Genomic DNA, 17,151 nt, shown 5'->3' on the forward strand with positions numbered 1-17,151 from the left:
GTTATATGACGTTATCGACTTTGAGTTGTGATATCTAAATTATGCCAGCAGTTACAGGCATCATTACGATATCTTCTTTTACAGCTGGCGATTCCCTTCACCATAAGAACAATCATAGCGGCTGTTCAGCCACTAGATCATTCTTACAGGCGGTGAGAGGGGACGTCCCCCCTCCCGCCGCCCTCCGGTGCTTCTTCTGGCTCGCCCCTGCGATCGGTGAGCCGAAGAAGGAACCGATCGGTGCCGGATGATGCCCATAGAGATTTCCAGTGGGACAGATGGTCCCTGAAGTCTCTATGATGGTTCGGAGGCCAGGCACAATGTTATGATGTCACGCCCGGCCTCTGCATTTGAAAAAATGCCACCGCCTTGGCTGGGAAGCTAGGATCATTTTTTTTTATTATTTCAGGCTTCCCAGCCTAGAGGTGAGATCTGGGGACTTATTGACCCCAGATCTCACTTTAAAGAGGAGATACGCTGCGTAAGTGCTTTGTGAATCCAGGCCATTGTTACTAATTTTAGAGACTCTTTAATGGCTGGCTCGGTACAACAAGATTGACACAAGGCCAATGTGGTGACTAAATTTTAAAGGGGATCAAAGACTTTACCAAGTAAATACAGACCAGTAGTTGGGAAAATACTTGAGAGTTTAATAAAAAGACTACATAGAAGAGTTTTTGTTAGTATATATTTTAAGCAATAGATAGCATCCAATGAAGACCAAAGTTGTCAAACAAAGCTGTTTTTTTTATGAAGAAGTAAGTAAACATTTAGATAAAGAATTTTCCCAAATGGGGTTATTGCGCAGCTCAAAAGGAGAGAGGTAATACCATGTAATAAAAAAGTTGTATTTATTCACATGTTAAAATTGGACAAAAGTGGACAAAAATTGGGTAGCATAAATGGATGGAGCATGAGTTGTATCAAGTACACAAACAGCGTTTACATAAATGTATAAGACGCAGTACACAAACAATGTTTATACAGTCAAAAATGTGCATTGTAGTAAAAACAATCTAACGAACGTTTCGACCTTTGGAGGTCTTCTTCAGAGAGTTTGTGTGGCTGGAAAGGAACATATAGTGGTTAGACATCTCATGATCATAATTTAGGTAATAAGAGGTACATTGTTGGTTTTACAAAAAGCCCTTTGGCTAGAGGAGCAGTGTGCAAAAGGATGCAATGAAAGCAAAAGATCAAAAAATTAAGCAAATTCGTATGCAACATTGCAAACAAAAGTATCTTGAATACATTTTTTAATTTTTAATTTTTAGTTTTTAATTATTAATTCCTTTACCTTGATGATGTGTCTCAATGATGTGCTGCAGTCCAAGCGGCAGCATCAGGCGGTCTAATAGGGATAGCTTCCATCCCAGGCAGAAAAAACAGCTGTCCACATACTGTGAAACACCCCGCTCAACACCACAAGAGGTCACCCCCAAAAATTATGGGGCCAAGATGGAATGACCATATAGAAACCAGGAGCGGTAAGGGAAAGTCGGTGGAACGAGGAGGTTTAATAAAGAAGCCTGTAAACAGAATAGTAAAATTGATATTCTGGATGTCTACATACATATGTAGTGGCACGAGTTATTAAAAATTAACTCGTGCCACTACATATGTATGTAGACATCCAGAATATCAATTTTACTATTCTGTTTACAGGCTTCTTTATTAAACCTCCTCGTTCCACCGACTTTCCTTTACCGCTCCTGGTTTCTATATAGTCATTCCATCTTGGCCCCATAATTTTTGGGGGTGACCTCTTGTGGTGTTGAGCGGGGTGTTTCACAGTATGTGGACAGCTGTTTTTTTCTGCCTGGGATGGAAGCTATCCTTATTAGACCGCCTGATGCTGCCGCTTGGACTGCAGCACATCATTGAGACACATCATCAAGGTAAAGGAATTAATAATTAAAAACTAAAAATTAAAAATTAAAAAATGTATTCAAGATACTTTTGTTTGCAATGTTGCATACGAATTTGCTTAATTTTTTGATCTTTTGCTTTCATTGCATCCTTTTGCACACTGCTCCTCTAGCCAAAGGGCTTTTTGTAAAACCAACAATGTACCTCTTATTACCTAAATTATGATCATGAGATGTCTAACCACTATATGTTCCTTTCCAGCCACACAAACTCTCTGAAGAAGACCTCCAAAGGTCGAAACGTTCGTTAGATTGTTTTTACTACAATGCACATTTTTGACTGTATAAACATTGTTTGTGTACTGCTTCTTATACATTTATGTAAACGCTGTTTGTGTACTTGATGCAACTCATGCTCCATCCATTTATGCTACCCAATTTTTGTCCACTTTTGTCCAATTTTAACATGTGAATAAATACAACTTTTTTATTACATGGTATTACCTCTCTCCTTTTGAGCTGCGCAATAACCCCATTTGGGAAAATTCTTTTCATCATTTTTATCGGAGTGAGCAGCCACATTCTCTCCATCATAGTGCCCTGTCTCTTTTCCACATTTAGATAAAGGACTGGCTGTGTATATAGCATACTTGGACTTTAAAAAAGCATTTGGCACAGTTCCCCAAAGTCTATAGATTTAGAAGATTCAAATGGATTTGTAAATAGATAGAAAACTGGCTAAAAGAGGGCAGTAATTAATGATTTAAACTCAGAATGCTCTGACACAGCCACTGTGCCATCAATTGTCACCACTGTGCCATGCCATCAAATGCAGTCACTGTGCCATGCCATCAAACGCAGCCACTGTCCAATCAATTGTCACCACTGTGCAATGCCATCAAACGCAGCCACTGTGCCATCAATTGTCACCACTGTGCCATGCCATCAAACGCAGCCACTGTGCCATCAATTGTCACCACTGTGCCATGCCATCAATCGCAGCCACTGTGCCATTAATTGTCACCACTGTGCCATGCCATCAAACGCAGCCACTGTGCCATCAATTATCACCACTGTGCCATGCCATCAAATGCAGTCACTATGTCATCAATTCACACCACTGTGCCATGCCATCAAACGCAGTCACTGTGCCATGCCATCAAACGCAGTCACTGTGCCATGCCATCAAACACAGCCACTGTGCCATCAATTGTCACCACTGTGCCATGCCATCAAACGCAGCCACTGTGCCCCTCAATTGTCGCCACTGTGCCAATTGTCACCACTGTGCCCTTTAATTGTCGCCACTGTGAATAGACCAGTGGCAGCTGGCAATGCATGAATGTATGTTATTTGCGAGAGCCAGAGGGGGCAGGGCTGCAGTTAATATTAGTAAAAACGACATTTTAACAAAAAAAAAAAAATTCTTAAAGGGCCCGTTTTTTTTTTTTTTTGTGACTACAGGAGGGGGGGGGGGGGCCTATGGACGGGCCGCCACTAATGACCAGCCTGTTTTTTTCCTCTGATCACTGCTGCTGGCTATAGCTTTCAACAATGAGAATTGTATTCTGATGGCAGGGAAAACCTCCCACTGTCAGAATAGTGCAGCAGGAGGGATTCCCCCATCAACACTGACAGTGTTAATTTGGTAATCAAGTGACTTTCTTTCTTTCAACTTGTGGTTGAAGGAGAGAAAATTGCATAATGCATGGCCAGCCTTAAACTTCTGCAGAGAGACCACTGATAGCAATAATCCTTCTTTACAGAATGTTGGCAGGGGACAGGCTTCTCTAACCAGGCTGTGGTTATTTTCCAAAGAACACACTGCAGACTTGCAACCTTTTTGTTTTGATGCAGAAGCTGATTTTAAAGCAGAGTTCTGCCTGCGGATTTTTTTTTTGAAAGTCAGCGGCTACAAATACTGCAGCTGATGACTTTTAATATAAGGGCACTTACCTGTCCAGGGAGCCCACAATGTCAGCACCCCAGCTGATCATCGGATCGACCTCCGGGTGCTGCCACCGCCATTCCTGGTAAGGGAACCAGGCAGTGAAAACTTCCGGCTTCACTACTGCACATGCGCGCGTTGCGCTGCACGTTCTGATTGGTCCCTGCTGTCTTCTGGGACATGAGTGTCTCCGAGAAGACAGCAGGGGGAAGGAGGATTTGCCGAACATTGCAGTGTTTTTCCCTGGAAGTGGGGGCAGACACTTGGATTTTAAAGGTATCTGCTCCCCCCTCCTCTCTGAAAGGTGCCAAATGGGGGGAGGAATCCGAACAGCGGAAGTTCCATTTCTGGGTGGAACTCTGCTTTAAGGTAAATTTAAGTTTGGCTGAAAGGGTACATTTCTATTTTCTTAGGAGGACCCATGCTCAAATTGAATTTAAAGCTATGTTAATAGTCTTACTAGGATTATTAAATAAAGTAAAAGAAGGGCTGAAATACTCGCCCTATCTTAAACAAATGTTACCCCATGCCTACAGCTGGACTACATAATCTGCACTAAAGGGAACGATCATGCAGGCTGAACTCTGATTATCACCTTTAGCAGAGATCACATGACCAAGAATATAGGCCTTCACATACATAAGCAGTACTAAAGGGAACCTGGAGAAGTCTTTTCTTCAGAAAGGTGAGTATTTCAACTCTCTCATTCTTTATTCATGCATCTTGGAAATACATAAAAAGCATAGTTTTTTGTTGATATTTAAATATACTGTAGGTGTGCATTACATTTTAGCTTATCAAATCTTAGTGAATTGGGTAATAGATGTTATCATATGTAAACTGGCTTTCTGTAATAAGGACACTATTTGCAATATACTGTATCTTGAACATTACCTCTTAGGCCCCATACACACGACCAAACATGTCTGCTGAAACTGGTCCGCGGGCCAGTTTCAGCAGACATGTTCGGTCGTGTGTAGGCCCGAGCGTGCAGGATTCCAGCAAACATTTGCCTGCCGGGCCTTTTCCCAGCGGGCAAATATTCCTGGACTTGTTTTAAAACAGTCCGCTGGAATCCTGCCCGCTCGGACATGTTCGGTCGTCTGTACAGACCTACCGTACATGTCCGACCGCCAGCCATCCCTCGCATGCGTCGAATGACTTCGACGCATGCGTGGAAGCATTTAACTGGCAGGCCCGCCCACGTCGCCGCGTCATCGTCGCCGCGACACCGTGGACACGCCCCGCGTATTGTTTACGCGCGGATTTCTGTACGATGGTTAGTACAGCCATCGTACAGAAATCCCCGGCCAGACATGTACGGTGAAAACGGTCCGGCGGACCGCTTTCATCGTACATGTTTAGTCGTCTGTACACGGCCTAACCCTTTCAAACGGTAGCAAGTTGTAGTACATATAAGTAGTGTTTTATACTATATGAATCGTTTTTCAATTATTCAATTGTATTAGAAGGAGAATTATTAATTGAATTACAGAGCTTGGTAAGCCTATATATTTCTATAAATACAGACGTGATTGCAGTTGCACCTGGTCTTAGCCTTGGGGCAGGCATGGTGGTACATGTCAAGTCTCTGAACTTTATGCATATTTGTTCCCTATAGGTTCATGTTCAGCTTGCTTCCAAGATTAAAATTAAAGTGGATAAAAAGCAATAGCTCTTCCTGAGGTTAGACACATTTGCACACACACACTTTAATTACTCCACAAGTTCACTATTCTACTGTATGAAATATGTTCTGTGTTCATATGCAAACATGATGTCATTCAATTTTACTTTCTTTGAATACGTGGACTAAGAGAAAAGCCTCATGTTTGTCCAAGGAAAAGACATTCTGGGCCCAAAAGCTCATCTAAATCATATAAAAGAGACAGCCTTTTATTTGTTCCATTTATTTTTAACTCTGGAAAGCATGTCATATGCTTCCAATTTTGGATCATGTATTATTTGCTGAATTATTCAAGCTAGCAATGTTAGTGTCTCATAAAATGTGTGTTTACACTGATGAAATATCTGTAGACTTGCAATACTTGTATAATTCCCTGCAGGATGTGGAATAAAACACAAACGGACAATAAAATGCACTCCGTAGCACTGAAGTTTATTTAAAGTACCGCCTAATTTTTTTTTCTTTAGGTTACTGACTAATGTGACCTAGGTCAACAACTCTGTTATTTAGCTACATATAGAAAGCTTGGCAGAAATGTGCTGTGCCAGCCACCCCTTTTTCTTAAAGTTAGGTATACTATAAGTTTGTTAAAGAAAAAAAAATCCTCCTTCCCAAAACTGCAGGATTACAGGAGGCAAACAAATAGCACTTAAAAGTACAATACAGATAAGTAAGAAAAGTGAAAGAAAAGGCTGATAAAATCCTGGCTAAAGACATTGGAGACATTACCATATGATCTAATGTGGGTGTCAGCCTGGATTGTGTTCATTGAAGGAAACTGTATTCTCTAACAGTGCTTGGGAATAGGAGCAGGAGGGTTTTCACCAAGTGACAGTCGCTCAGCACTGGGTCTACCTCCTCCTCCTCTGCACACCTGTAAGATCCTTTTGTCTGGACTGAATATTTAAATTACATCTCTACTTTGAAAGTTCTTCTTGCAAATCCCAGGATTACAAGGTATGATTTATATAAAATCTGAATGTTGGACATTAATGACAAAACTTTATTGAGCTTTAACTGAAAAAGATAAGAATCATTGTAAACTCTCAGCTGTTGCTTTCTCAGCTCTAATAATTTTTAAAGTTATGCTATATGGGGGAATGCACATATTTCCATTAATTATTGTTGTTCATTTGATTCATTTGCAAAGTTCTCAAATCTGAAGTATAGATTAAGTGCTATAGATTAGTTTGCTGGCATGCCACAATGAATGTAAAGCATTCTGCAGTCTTAGAGACACGTGGAAGAATATCCCAGACAGTGCTATGATTTAGAGTAGTTAAACATTGTCCATACAATGACATAGAAGAGCTATATTTCATTGGTAATATTGTGTGTAATGTCTTCCAGACCAGTTAATACAGCATTACACACTAGACTTTAAGTATTGGAAACTACAATAGTGTTCTCAAATGTAATTGTCAGTTGTACGTAACTTAATTGTGTAAATACAATGCATTTAACTCATAAGAAGGGTAATTTTGCTGGGCTGTGGTTTGTTGGAATGTTGTTATTTGACATGTTGAAATCTTGTAACATAATGAATGACATGAAAAACATACTCTGGAGCATTCTTACTATTTTATGCTTTTGTGTGCATTTAAACAGAAATACTGACACAGAGTTTAAAATATTATTATTTTTTTCAGATTGAAACATGAGTTACAGTCTATGTTAATTACTTAAATATATACCTTAAAATAGTCATGAATGTTCAGAAAGTCAGGCATATGATATATTCTTGTATTACTAATTCCTGTAAAATGAAATGTAGCATTACCACATTGTGGACTACTCTGTTCCCTTGCATTGGAACTATGTGTGCACATCGGATGTGCTACTGAAATATCAAGTAAGTGTATAACAAGAATCATCCCGCCCCCTTGAGCCATGTTTTAGAACCATTCAGCCATTTTACTATTAATATGTGTATATATGCACATAAATCACAACATACAATATGTTAGTTTTTATTTTGCTTATAAGTAACTATATTTATATCAGATACTGGAACAATTGACATGATATTACTAGCAATCTGTAAGTTATCATTGCAAAAGTAGGACAGCTTTCTTTATTTAATGTGCTGTTCCACATCCAAGAACAACCAATCACAAGTCAGCTTTTAGAAACCAGACCGCAATAAACTTCTCAAAGAAGTAATCTTATTGGGTACGGTTCATCACTGGACCTTGCTATGTGTTTTACAAAATAAGTGCATATTTGTGTTTTAGGAACACATTCCTTCCATGTCCCATACATGTTTACTAAACAATCCAAGAACATTTATTGCCGATGCCTTCAATTTAGCCCTAAGTTGTACATTATAATTTAAAGCAAGCATGAACATAATCAGGCTTAAACTTTTTATCTAAAAAAATCATATTGTTGGAAAGTCCAAGTTATTTTCCAGAGATTTGGCAAGCTAGACCTTTTCAGTTTATCCAGTGCTTTTATACTAAATCTTTCCGTAACCCAATCGTACTATTTTAAAACATATGTGTGTCATAGCTTTTAAATGAACAGCAGACTTTAGGCCTCAGAATGCCATATTTCTAAGTGAAGTTTTTGTTTTAAGACATCACATATGTTTATTATAAGGTACATCAAAATAAAGTAAAATACATTTCTGATAATGTTTCTGGGGGAAAAGGTAGAACACTGCTTTATTGACAGTTTTGAGTCATGTTAAAACTAAATACTAAATACTGTATTTTGAGTGAACCAATAGGGTTTTCTTTTTTGTTCTTGTTATTTTGCCTGATTAATAGTTTATTAGCTTTGCTAGGTAACAAAACCTCTTGAAACTAAATATATTATCTGTTTCCAGCTTGCCATAGGCAAATTAATATATTTTGATCACTGATTGCTCAGAGGAAAGGAAGTGGTAAAAGTACTTCCTGTTTATCTAAGGCTAGGAGCTAGAGCTAATACATGCATTCTGCCTTCAGTAGGTTCCATGTGATCATCCTGGAAGTGTCACTACACTAATCATTGGAATGAAATGGAAATTTCTGGCTATATCTCTATATATTTAATTCTATACATAATGTATAAAGTAATGTTTTCTGATATAATAAAACATAATATAATATTATTATTATAGACATAACTTAGCACTTCAAGTTGTTGTTCTGTATAAAAGAAAAAGGAAGGACTTATTCAATGTTATATTATATTCTTATATATCTGGACACTAATTTAGATTAGCATACTACAATTAAGATTTAAACACATAAAAAGGATTTTTCCTATGATTCCTATGATTTTTTCCTCTGCACAATGAGGTTTACTTTTTCTATTCTCAAATGAAAACAAAATATAATATAATAGACAGTAATATGGATTCATCATGAGCTGCTAACATGGTAATTGATTAAAAAATTAGACAGACATTGATACATTACCATTCATGACAAGACTTGCTCTTATTTCAAAGGTTAACAGCTGTTTATTAAAATGCATGTTTGAAATTTGAAACACTTATCTACATAGGTCAGATACCTAATGCCAGGGCAGGAGAAAAGAGAGAATGATGTGACATACCCATTAAAAAGTTACTCAATTATGAAGGCTGTCAATCTTACTTTACATCCTGTCATACTGTTTAACAGATAAAAAGATAACTTGTATCTTGTCTTATGCTATTCATATAAAATGTATCTCAGAATCAGAATTATATCTTGGTTACGTTAATTGCAATCCATGATTCCATGTTAAAGTCTACTCAAGTTAATATTAAAGAGTAGATTTTTCAAATCACTTGGGAAGTTAATGTTATTTAAGCTACAAAGCTTTTATTGCAGATTGTAAAAAAAATATATCATAGAACAATGGGATTGTTTTGAACATTATCAATTAACTGAGCTAAAGTACAATTGAAAATAGGTGGGCTTAGATTTCAAGATGGTTGTCAGACATATGCTCCTATGGACAACATTTAGGTACACGTACAGCACCAAAGTTATCTTGGGAGACAAAGCTATGAAATGGGGCAGCTCAATCCACTTAGTTGATTTTTCCTGAGAAATCAGTTGGTTGGTTGGTTGGTTGGTTGATTGATTGAATGTTATCATTGGAATGTCTCAGTAGATATTACTATGATTAAAATTCATTAAAATAATTTTCATAGCTATGGGTACCTGAAGGGCACGCTGATCACATATATAAATCAATGTATACTAAAGTTTCTGATGATTGTGATGAGTAAATAAAGTAAAATACATCTTTAAAGACATCTTTAAAGGCCCATATATTATAACTTTTGGATCAAATACTAAACCAATTTTTCTTAAACTTTTTTCAGTCAAGGCACACTTTAAATTATAAACAATCTCAAGGCACCCTTTTAAATTATGGACAGTCTCGAGACACCCCAATATAAAATACAAAAAACGATTCTAATAGCGTTACATAATGCAGCAACATTCACACATGTAGGACACCCAGAGGTGTTAGAGGTGATTTATTCTTCCAAATCAAATTCACTTTTGCACACTGGTACTGACTAGTATTCCAATGTTTCTCTTCTCCCTCAATTTCTCTCCATCAGTCAGCTGATGTTCACGTAGTGCTGAGGTAGAGGGGCAGAGGTGGGTCAAACAAGGATGCTGTCAAGGCAACAGACATCCTCCTTATCAGCTGATGACATCATTGGTTGTTAGATTGCCAGTGTCTAAAAAGTTATAATGGTGCATAATGAAAACCCCTGGCTTTGTGAAACTAAAAGGCAGGCTTGATCTACCTGTTGGCTTGTATACAATTTTTGATAATATTTTAGGCATTTTGCCAGGACACCCCTGAAGAAACCCTAAGGCACCTTGGTTGAAAAAGGCTGTACTAAACCATTAGATGTAAGCTACACTAAGGCCCCATACACACCATAGAATCTATCCGCAGATAAATCCCATCAAATGGGTTTCTGCGGATAGATTCTATGGTGTGTACACTCCGTCGGATATTTATCCGCGGATAAATCTCCCCTGGGATGGATTTCCAGCAGATGGATATTTGCTGACATGCTCAACAAATCCATCTGCTGGAATCCATTCCAACGGATGGATCCGCTCGTCTGTACAGACTTACCGGATCCATCCGTCCAAAGGGATTCCCCGCACGCGTCGTAATGATTTGACGCATGCGTGGAATTCCTTATATGACAGCGTCGCGCCCGTCGCCGCGTCATAATAGCGGCGACGGCGCGACACGTCATCGGCAGAGGATTTCAGCGCGGATTTCAATGGGATGGTGTGTACACGCCATCGCATAGAAATCTTCTGAAATCCTCGAGAGGATTTATCCGCGGATACGGTCCGCTGGACCGTATCTGCGGATAAATCCTCTCGTGTGTATGGGGCCTAAGATCAGGATCCATCCCTCAATGCCTGCCTCTGGAACTTGGAAGCTGCACAAAAACAAAGGATGATTACAGGCCATGCAATCTTTCATTAACTTCAAATATAATATTCTACTTTATTTAATAAACAGTACAAAGAGGAGTACTGTACAGAAACCCATAGAACCAAATAGCAAATGAGAAAGGTCTAATCTTTACAGCAGACCACAGACATTTAATTTAGTCATAGTCTAACAATATTACCAGTTCATACAGCAGGTGAAACCTAAAAGCCAAGCTGGGATTGTAGTCATTCCAGATCATATGTCTGACCTGGGACTCAACATTTCCTAGTACCTGGTATGGACGCACTGCATATTTTTTTTTTTAGGCAGCAATTTATATGAATAGTTAGTAAAAAACAATAATGACTGGGCATAAAAATTTAGGAATATTTAGTCTTAAATGATTAAAACTGTGCAGGCTTACAAGTAAATTTTATTTGCTTTATTGTTTGCTTTTTTTACCTTTTCTTGGTTTGACTCAGCTTGAGTCAGGGGTAGAGGTCTTCTAAAGTCTGACATTTGTCTACAAGCCCCAGAGTTTTCATAACAGTGTAAAATCATAGATCACTGTAAATGTTCTCATTCATTTTAGCAACAAGGTTATGTTAATTGATTGTTATGTTTCTACCTAAAAAAAAACTAAAAACATGGAAATTGTGTAACACTATTTCATTTACTTTGCTCTTCTGCTATTGATCATAGTCTTGGGGGATGAGAACAAATGTCATTTTATTTTCATTAACGTTTATAACTGACCAAGCTTGGGATCTCCCAAGAGGTACACACTACCAAAATGTCCCAGTCTTATCATTTTAAAACATTTAAAACTAGAGTCCTAACACAGGCTTCCACCTTTTATGCCACGTACACACGATCAGTCCATCCGATGAGAACGGACCGATGGACCGTTTTCATCGGTTAACCGATGAAGCTGACTGATGGTCCGTCTCGCCTACACACCATTGGTTAAAAAAACGATCGTGTCAGAATGCGGTGATGTAAAACACAACGACATGCTGAAAAAAATTAAGTTCAATGCTTCCAAGCATGCGTCGACTTGATTCTGAGCATGCGTGGATTTTTAACCGATGGTTGTGCCTACTAACGATCATTTTTTTCCCATCGGTTAGGAATCCATCGGTTAAATTTAAAGCAAGTTGGCTTTTTTTATGGTTAGATAACCTATGGGGCCCACACACAATTGGTTTTGACCGATGAAAATGGTCCAACAGACCGTTGTCCGCTGTTTAACCTATCGTGTGTACGAGGCCTTACTCTGCCCTCTAAGCAAAGCCATTGTCACCCAAATTCCACTCACTTCTTGTTTACTGAGATGGTGTAATTGAGTAGCAGGATCATGTATGGTCATGGCTTACCATTGGATGGGGCTCTTGAAATCAGAGGTTATTTCTTTGGTAAAAGGAAATATTTCCTAACTAATGAAGGTCTTTGAGTTTTAAACATTTAATAAAGCTGACAGGTTCACTTAAATACTCTTCGAGTTAGATATTAATCCCATCTTCAATTTCCTTGAAGAGCTGCTCTTTTACATGTATCAGTGGAGGTGAGTTGTTGTGGACCTTTTTTGATGCTAGTTCTTCTTTGTATCGAAAATTGGCAAATTGTGATACTCACAGTGGATTTACAATCACTCTATAAAACCAATTTGGATACATCCAGATTTGGAGACATAATGGTACTTCTTGTACTCAGTGAATTGGTACACCTACAATTGCTCTTATGTTGAATAAAAAACAATCCTTATTAAAGTGCAATTGAACACTCAGTTTAAATGAACTAAATAAATTCTAGGTGCCTCAAGAGAAAAAAAAGTTGAACACACCACCTGCTGAGCAGAGGATAAACTTTGCTGATTGCAGAGCTATAGATCTGACTCAGCAAAGGGCATGCTAGACCTTAGCAGAGAGGCCTCTTCTTTCCTACTGAGAGCAAGGGTCTCACTCTGCAGCTGCTGATAGAAAACATACATTTTTACATGTACTATGGCTTATTTAGAAAGAAAATGAATTGATAATAAATTATTGAACACCTTTGTTTTGATGCACCTGAAATAAATTTAGCTAATTTAAACGGATAGTTCAATTGGACATTAAAGTTGAACTTGAAGAAGAAAAATACTTTTGACATATGCTATGTAAAAGTAAATTAATTCTATTGATAGGTTTCCCATGTGTGGATGGTCTTGCATTAGGTAAAACTAAAAGTTTAATTCACCCCAGACATTACTCTAAGCACTAAACTTCTGGAGTCAAAACTGACCGTTTTGACTCTAGTACAGTGAAGAATAGTTGGTCTCTACCTTTTCCCCCCTCCTCCATTCACAAAACTTTGTGTATTCTTTTTTACAGAATACCAGGATGGTAGGAGGGTATAATGAACATCACAGCAATTCCTTGTCCAATCACCGAATGCCTTGTATTCTGTGAAATGAGTACAAGACTTTGTGAATGGAAAGGTGCAGAGCTAATAACCCTTTGTCTTTCACTGTATGAGAGTCGGAGCTGTAAGTCTCAGTGGCAGATGTTTGGTGCTTACAGTAGTGTCTGTGATGAATAAAACTAATAGTTTTACCTAACGCAGCACCATCCACACATGGGACACCCATCCTTGGAGGCAACTTATTTTTACACAGAAAATGTCCAAAACATTTTAAGTTTCTTCAATAAAAAAAAAATGTCTGAAAAGCCGGTGTATGTGTTACCCATAACAGTCAATCATAAATCCTTTTATTTTCCAAGTATAGAATGACAACAGAAGGTTAGATGGTTGGTAACAATAAACAATAGTATATTACTTCTGACTGCAAATGTAATTGCTATTCTAGTTAAGGGAGACCTGTGGTGAGGAAGTTTCTTGTTGCTTCCATTACTTTCCAGGTTGTCATGATGGTCTGATTGTCTAAGTTTTTTCCAAGTCTCTGATGTGGAGCAACAATAAAGAGTAGAAATAATAAGTCAATGTTGACTTACTTGATTGGTGTGCTTTTTCCAGGTTAGTGTCTCAAGTTAGTGAAACCTAGGACTGCCGGGCAAGTAGCATTTTGAGAAGAAGGTCAGCAGTGGTGGCCTAGGTGCTCTCAGTACAAAGGTCCTTGACTGGTTAAGCTAGTGAACTGAATGAGAGTCTTTTTTACTATTGTATCATGCCAGCACTATGTAAGATTAAAATGCTCCTTAAAAATACACATTTGCCTTGTCTTTTCAATTACTAATACATTTCTCTTACAGGTTACATTACAGTGCCAGTGCTAAATGATCTGACAGTATGAGGGCAGCTATCATTCTCACTTTGTTTGTCACATTCTGCTATTCCAAGCCCTTCCACCAAAGAGGCATATTTGATTTTATGCTTGAAGATGATGGCTCTGGTATAGATATCAAAGAGGATTTAGAACCAGTTGGACCTGTGTGCCCATTCCGCTGCCAATGCCACCTTCGTGTTGTCCAATGCTCTGATATTGGTAAGTTCTTTCACTACACTTTGAGGAATATTGTTAAGAAATGGTTGAATCCAGTACTTAATTTTTGGACCAATTACCCATATCCCCCCACTATCCATAGAATATAACTATTTGTTGAAGTACGTGCAAAGGGACATGGTTCAATAAACAAATTAGGATTTTCAGCAACACACTGCATTTAAAATGCATGAGGCAGGATTGAGGGTGTTGAGGGGGGGGGGGGTTCTGTATGGGAATCAATGGTAAATCCTTGATAAAATGAAATAACTGCCTTAGGTATGTTTAGGAAACTCTGGATTCCTGCATTTTGTACCTGTTGGAGTCACAGAGTCTCTTTAGGTGTCAACCTGTACAAACTCATATCATTGCTGTGTTTCACAGTTTCATTGCTGCTGTCGGGAGCTTTTCTCATGCTCTTTCACCACAGGTTTAGGTTTCCTAAACTGTGCCCGTGCTGTGCCCTATCATTAGACATTGTTGCCCAGCAAACAATGGACCTTGGGCCTTGGCTTGGGCCTTGAGTGAGCGAGTGGGAGAGAGTTACCTATTGGGTAACCGGATTCAGGTATTCCATGAGATGTAATAGGCATTACAGGGGTTTTAAAGGTACAACCCCTATAAAGGTTATCAATGGATGTTATAAGGGTGTGGTTTGTAAGTTACATGACCTATATAACTGCTCACAAAGTTTTTTGTCTGACAGACTCCAATCTTAAGATAGTTCTGTAACTTGTGGACTTCTTTCACCCTTATGCTGCGTACACACGCACAGAATTTCCGACAACAAATGTTCGATGGAAGCTTTTGGTCGGAAATTTCGACCGTATGTAGGCCCCATCGGACAAAAATTTGAGAGCTGGTTCTAGTAAATTCTGATCCCGTGTGGACAATTCCGACGCACAAAATTGCACGCATGCTCTGAATCAAGTACGAGACGGAAGCGCTCGGTCTGGCAAAACTAGCATTCGTAATGGAGATAGCACATTTGTCACGCTGTAACGGACTGAAAAGCGCGAATCGTCTCTCACCAAACTTCTACTAACACGACTGGTATTGAACTTCCCTTTTCTAGTGCCGTTGTACGTGTTGTACGTCACCGCGTTCTTGACGTTCGGAATTTCTGACAACATTTGTGTAACCGTGTGTATGCAAGTTTGAGCCAACATCGGTTTTGTTGTCGAAATGTCCGACCGTCTGTATGCGGCATACGAGATGGTCGTCTTCAGATTTGTCTTCATGAATTTTTTTATACCTTTTTTTTTTATTTATTTTTTATAAATTTTTCTTTCAAGTAATAACAATTCAGTAGCAAAATAGTCATTATCTACATCATAGAATCAAAAAGTAAGCAAAGAAAAAGAACACAGCAAAAAGAGAACTAGGAAAAAAATTTAATAAATAAGGGAGAAACATAAAAGGGCAAAGGAAAGCACCTTTATCCCAATTGATTTTCCTAGTTCCAATATTGTATACCTAGCAATGTTTTTTAATCCCTCCCCCCTCTTCTTTCCCCCCCTCCTGTCACTTTTCAGTTAATCTCAATGTTAAATTGTTTAATTTAAAAGACATTTTGCAACTAAATGTAAATGTAAAAATGTCCTATCGGATACTCTATTTTTAATTATTCTCTAGTCCTACTATATATTTTCCTCTCTAAAGAGGGGAACCCATTTTTTCCAACTGGGGCCTCCACAACTTCTCAAATTCCTTGAGGTTACCTCTTTTTGTATAAACTGCTCTTTCTTTACAGATGGTCTCATTTACTACACTAATCCAGTCCCTTACTGCCGGGGGTGTCGTCGACTGCCATCTCATTGCTATAGTTTTTCTGGCTTGGAACAGACATCTTAACATTGCAACTGTGGTACTCTTTCGCTTCTTCCGTTCCTTCATATATCCTAGTATACATAGTGCGGCCTCCAACTCGAGGGTTATTCCGAATATCTCGCCCACGGTATTAAGCACTCCCTCCCAATATCGAAACAACGTTGGACATCTCCACACCATGTGTATGAGATCTCTGATCTCCAGGCATCTGGGGCATTTGTCATCTGATCTTCTACCATACTTAAACAGTTGCTTGGGAGTATGATAAGCTCTGTATATCAACATCAGGTGGGATACCTTCTGTGGGGCGAGACCAATACCATCAGTCCTATCTCTAAGATTCTCCTCCACTGCTCCTGTGTTATTTCCCCTATATCCTCTTCCCATTTCTCTCTTTCCTTACGTAGTTCTGATCCAGTGTTGCCTCTTTTGCTTATCTGTCCATATAGTTCAGTTATAAGTCCCTTAGTTGAGCCTGCCTGGAGTATATTTTGAAAGAGAGGCGTTTTATTCCACTCTAATGCCGCGTACACACCATCACTTTATGTGATGAAAAAAACCGACGTTTTTAAAAACGTCACTTTAAATGACCGTGTGTGGGGGAAAACGTCGTTTTATGTCTTGTGAAAAACGACAAAAAAAATTGAAGCATGCTTCAATTTTATGTGTCGTTTTTCAAAACGTCGTTTTTTACTTCACAGAAATTGACCGTGTGTAGCAAAAAACGATGTTTAAAACAACGTTTTTACACCCGCGCATGCCCAGAAGCTAGTTATGAAGCGAGCTTCAATGGAAAAAAGTGGTGAACGTAACCTCGCTTTGCTAGAGAATTGTGAAAAAACAATGGTGTGTAGGCAACTTCGTCTTTGAAAATTGAAGTTTCAAAAACGTTGTTTTTTACTTCACAGAAAATGTAGTTTTTTTTCATCACATAAAGTGA

The 17,151-nt window shown here is 38.6% G+C and overlaps 1 protein-coding gene and 1 long non-coding RNA gene across 2 annotated transcripts in view; one reads left to right on the plus strand and one right to left on the minus strand.

Annotated features, from left to right (window-relative positions):
* Window positions 1–834: 834 nt before the first annotated feature.
* LOC120930417 lies at window positions 835–1,584 on the minus strand. The gene is made up of 2 exons (XR_005747718.1): window positions 1,298–1,584; window positions 835–1,065 (listed from the first exon to the last, which is right to left on the minus strand). It is a non-coding gene; the product is annotated as an uncharacterized LOC120930417 (long non-coding RNA).
* A 4,570-nt stretch (window positions 1,585–6,154) lies between these two features.
* Window positions 6,155–17,151, plus strand: part of DCN (decorin) — a 62,271-nt gene continuing 51,274 nt past the window's right edge. The window contains exons 1-2 of the mRNA XM_040344142.1: window positions 6,155–6,460; window positions 14,152–14,384. Of these exons, the coding sequence (XP_040200076.1) occupies window positions 14,189–14,384 (196 nt within the window). The 5' untranslated portion in view covers window positions 6,155–6,460; window positions 14,152–14,188. The remainder of the gene's footprint in view (window positions 6,461–14,151; window positions 14,385–17,151) is intronic.

This window comes from Rana temporaria, chromosome 3, assembly GCF_905171775.1.
Source record: "Rana temporaria chromosome 3, aRanTem1.1, whole genome shotgun sequence".
Classification (NCBI taxonomy): Eukaryota; Metazoa; Chordata; class Amphibia; order Anura; family Ranidae; genus Rana; species Rana temporaria.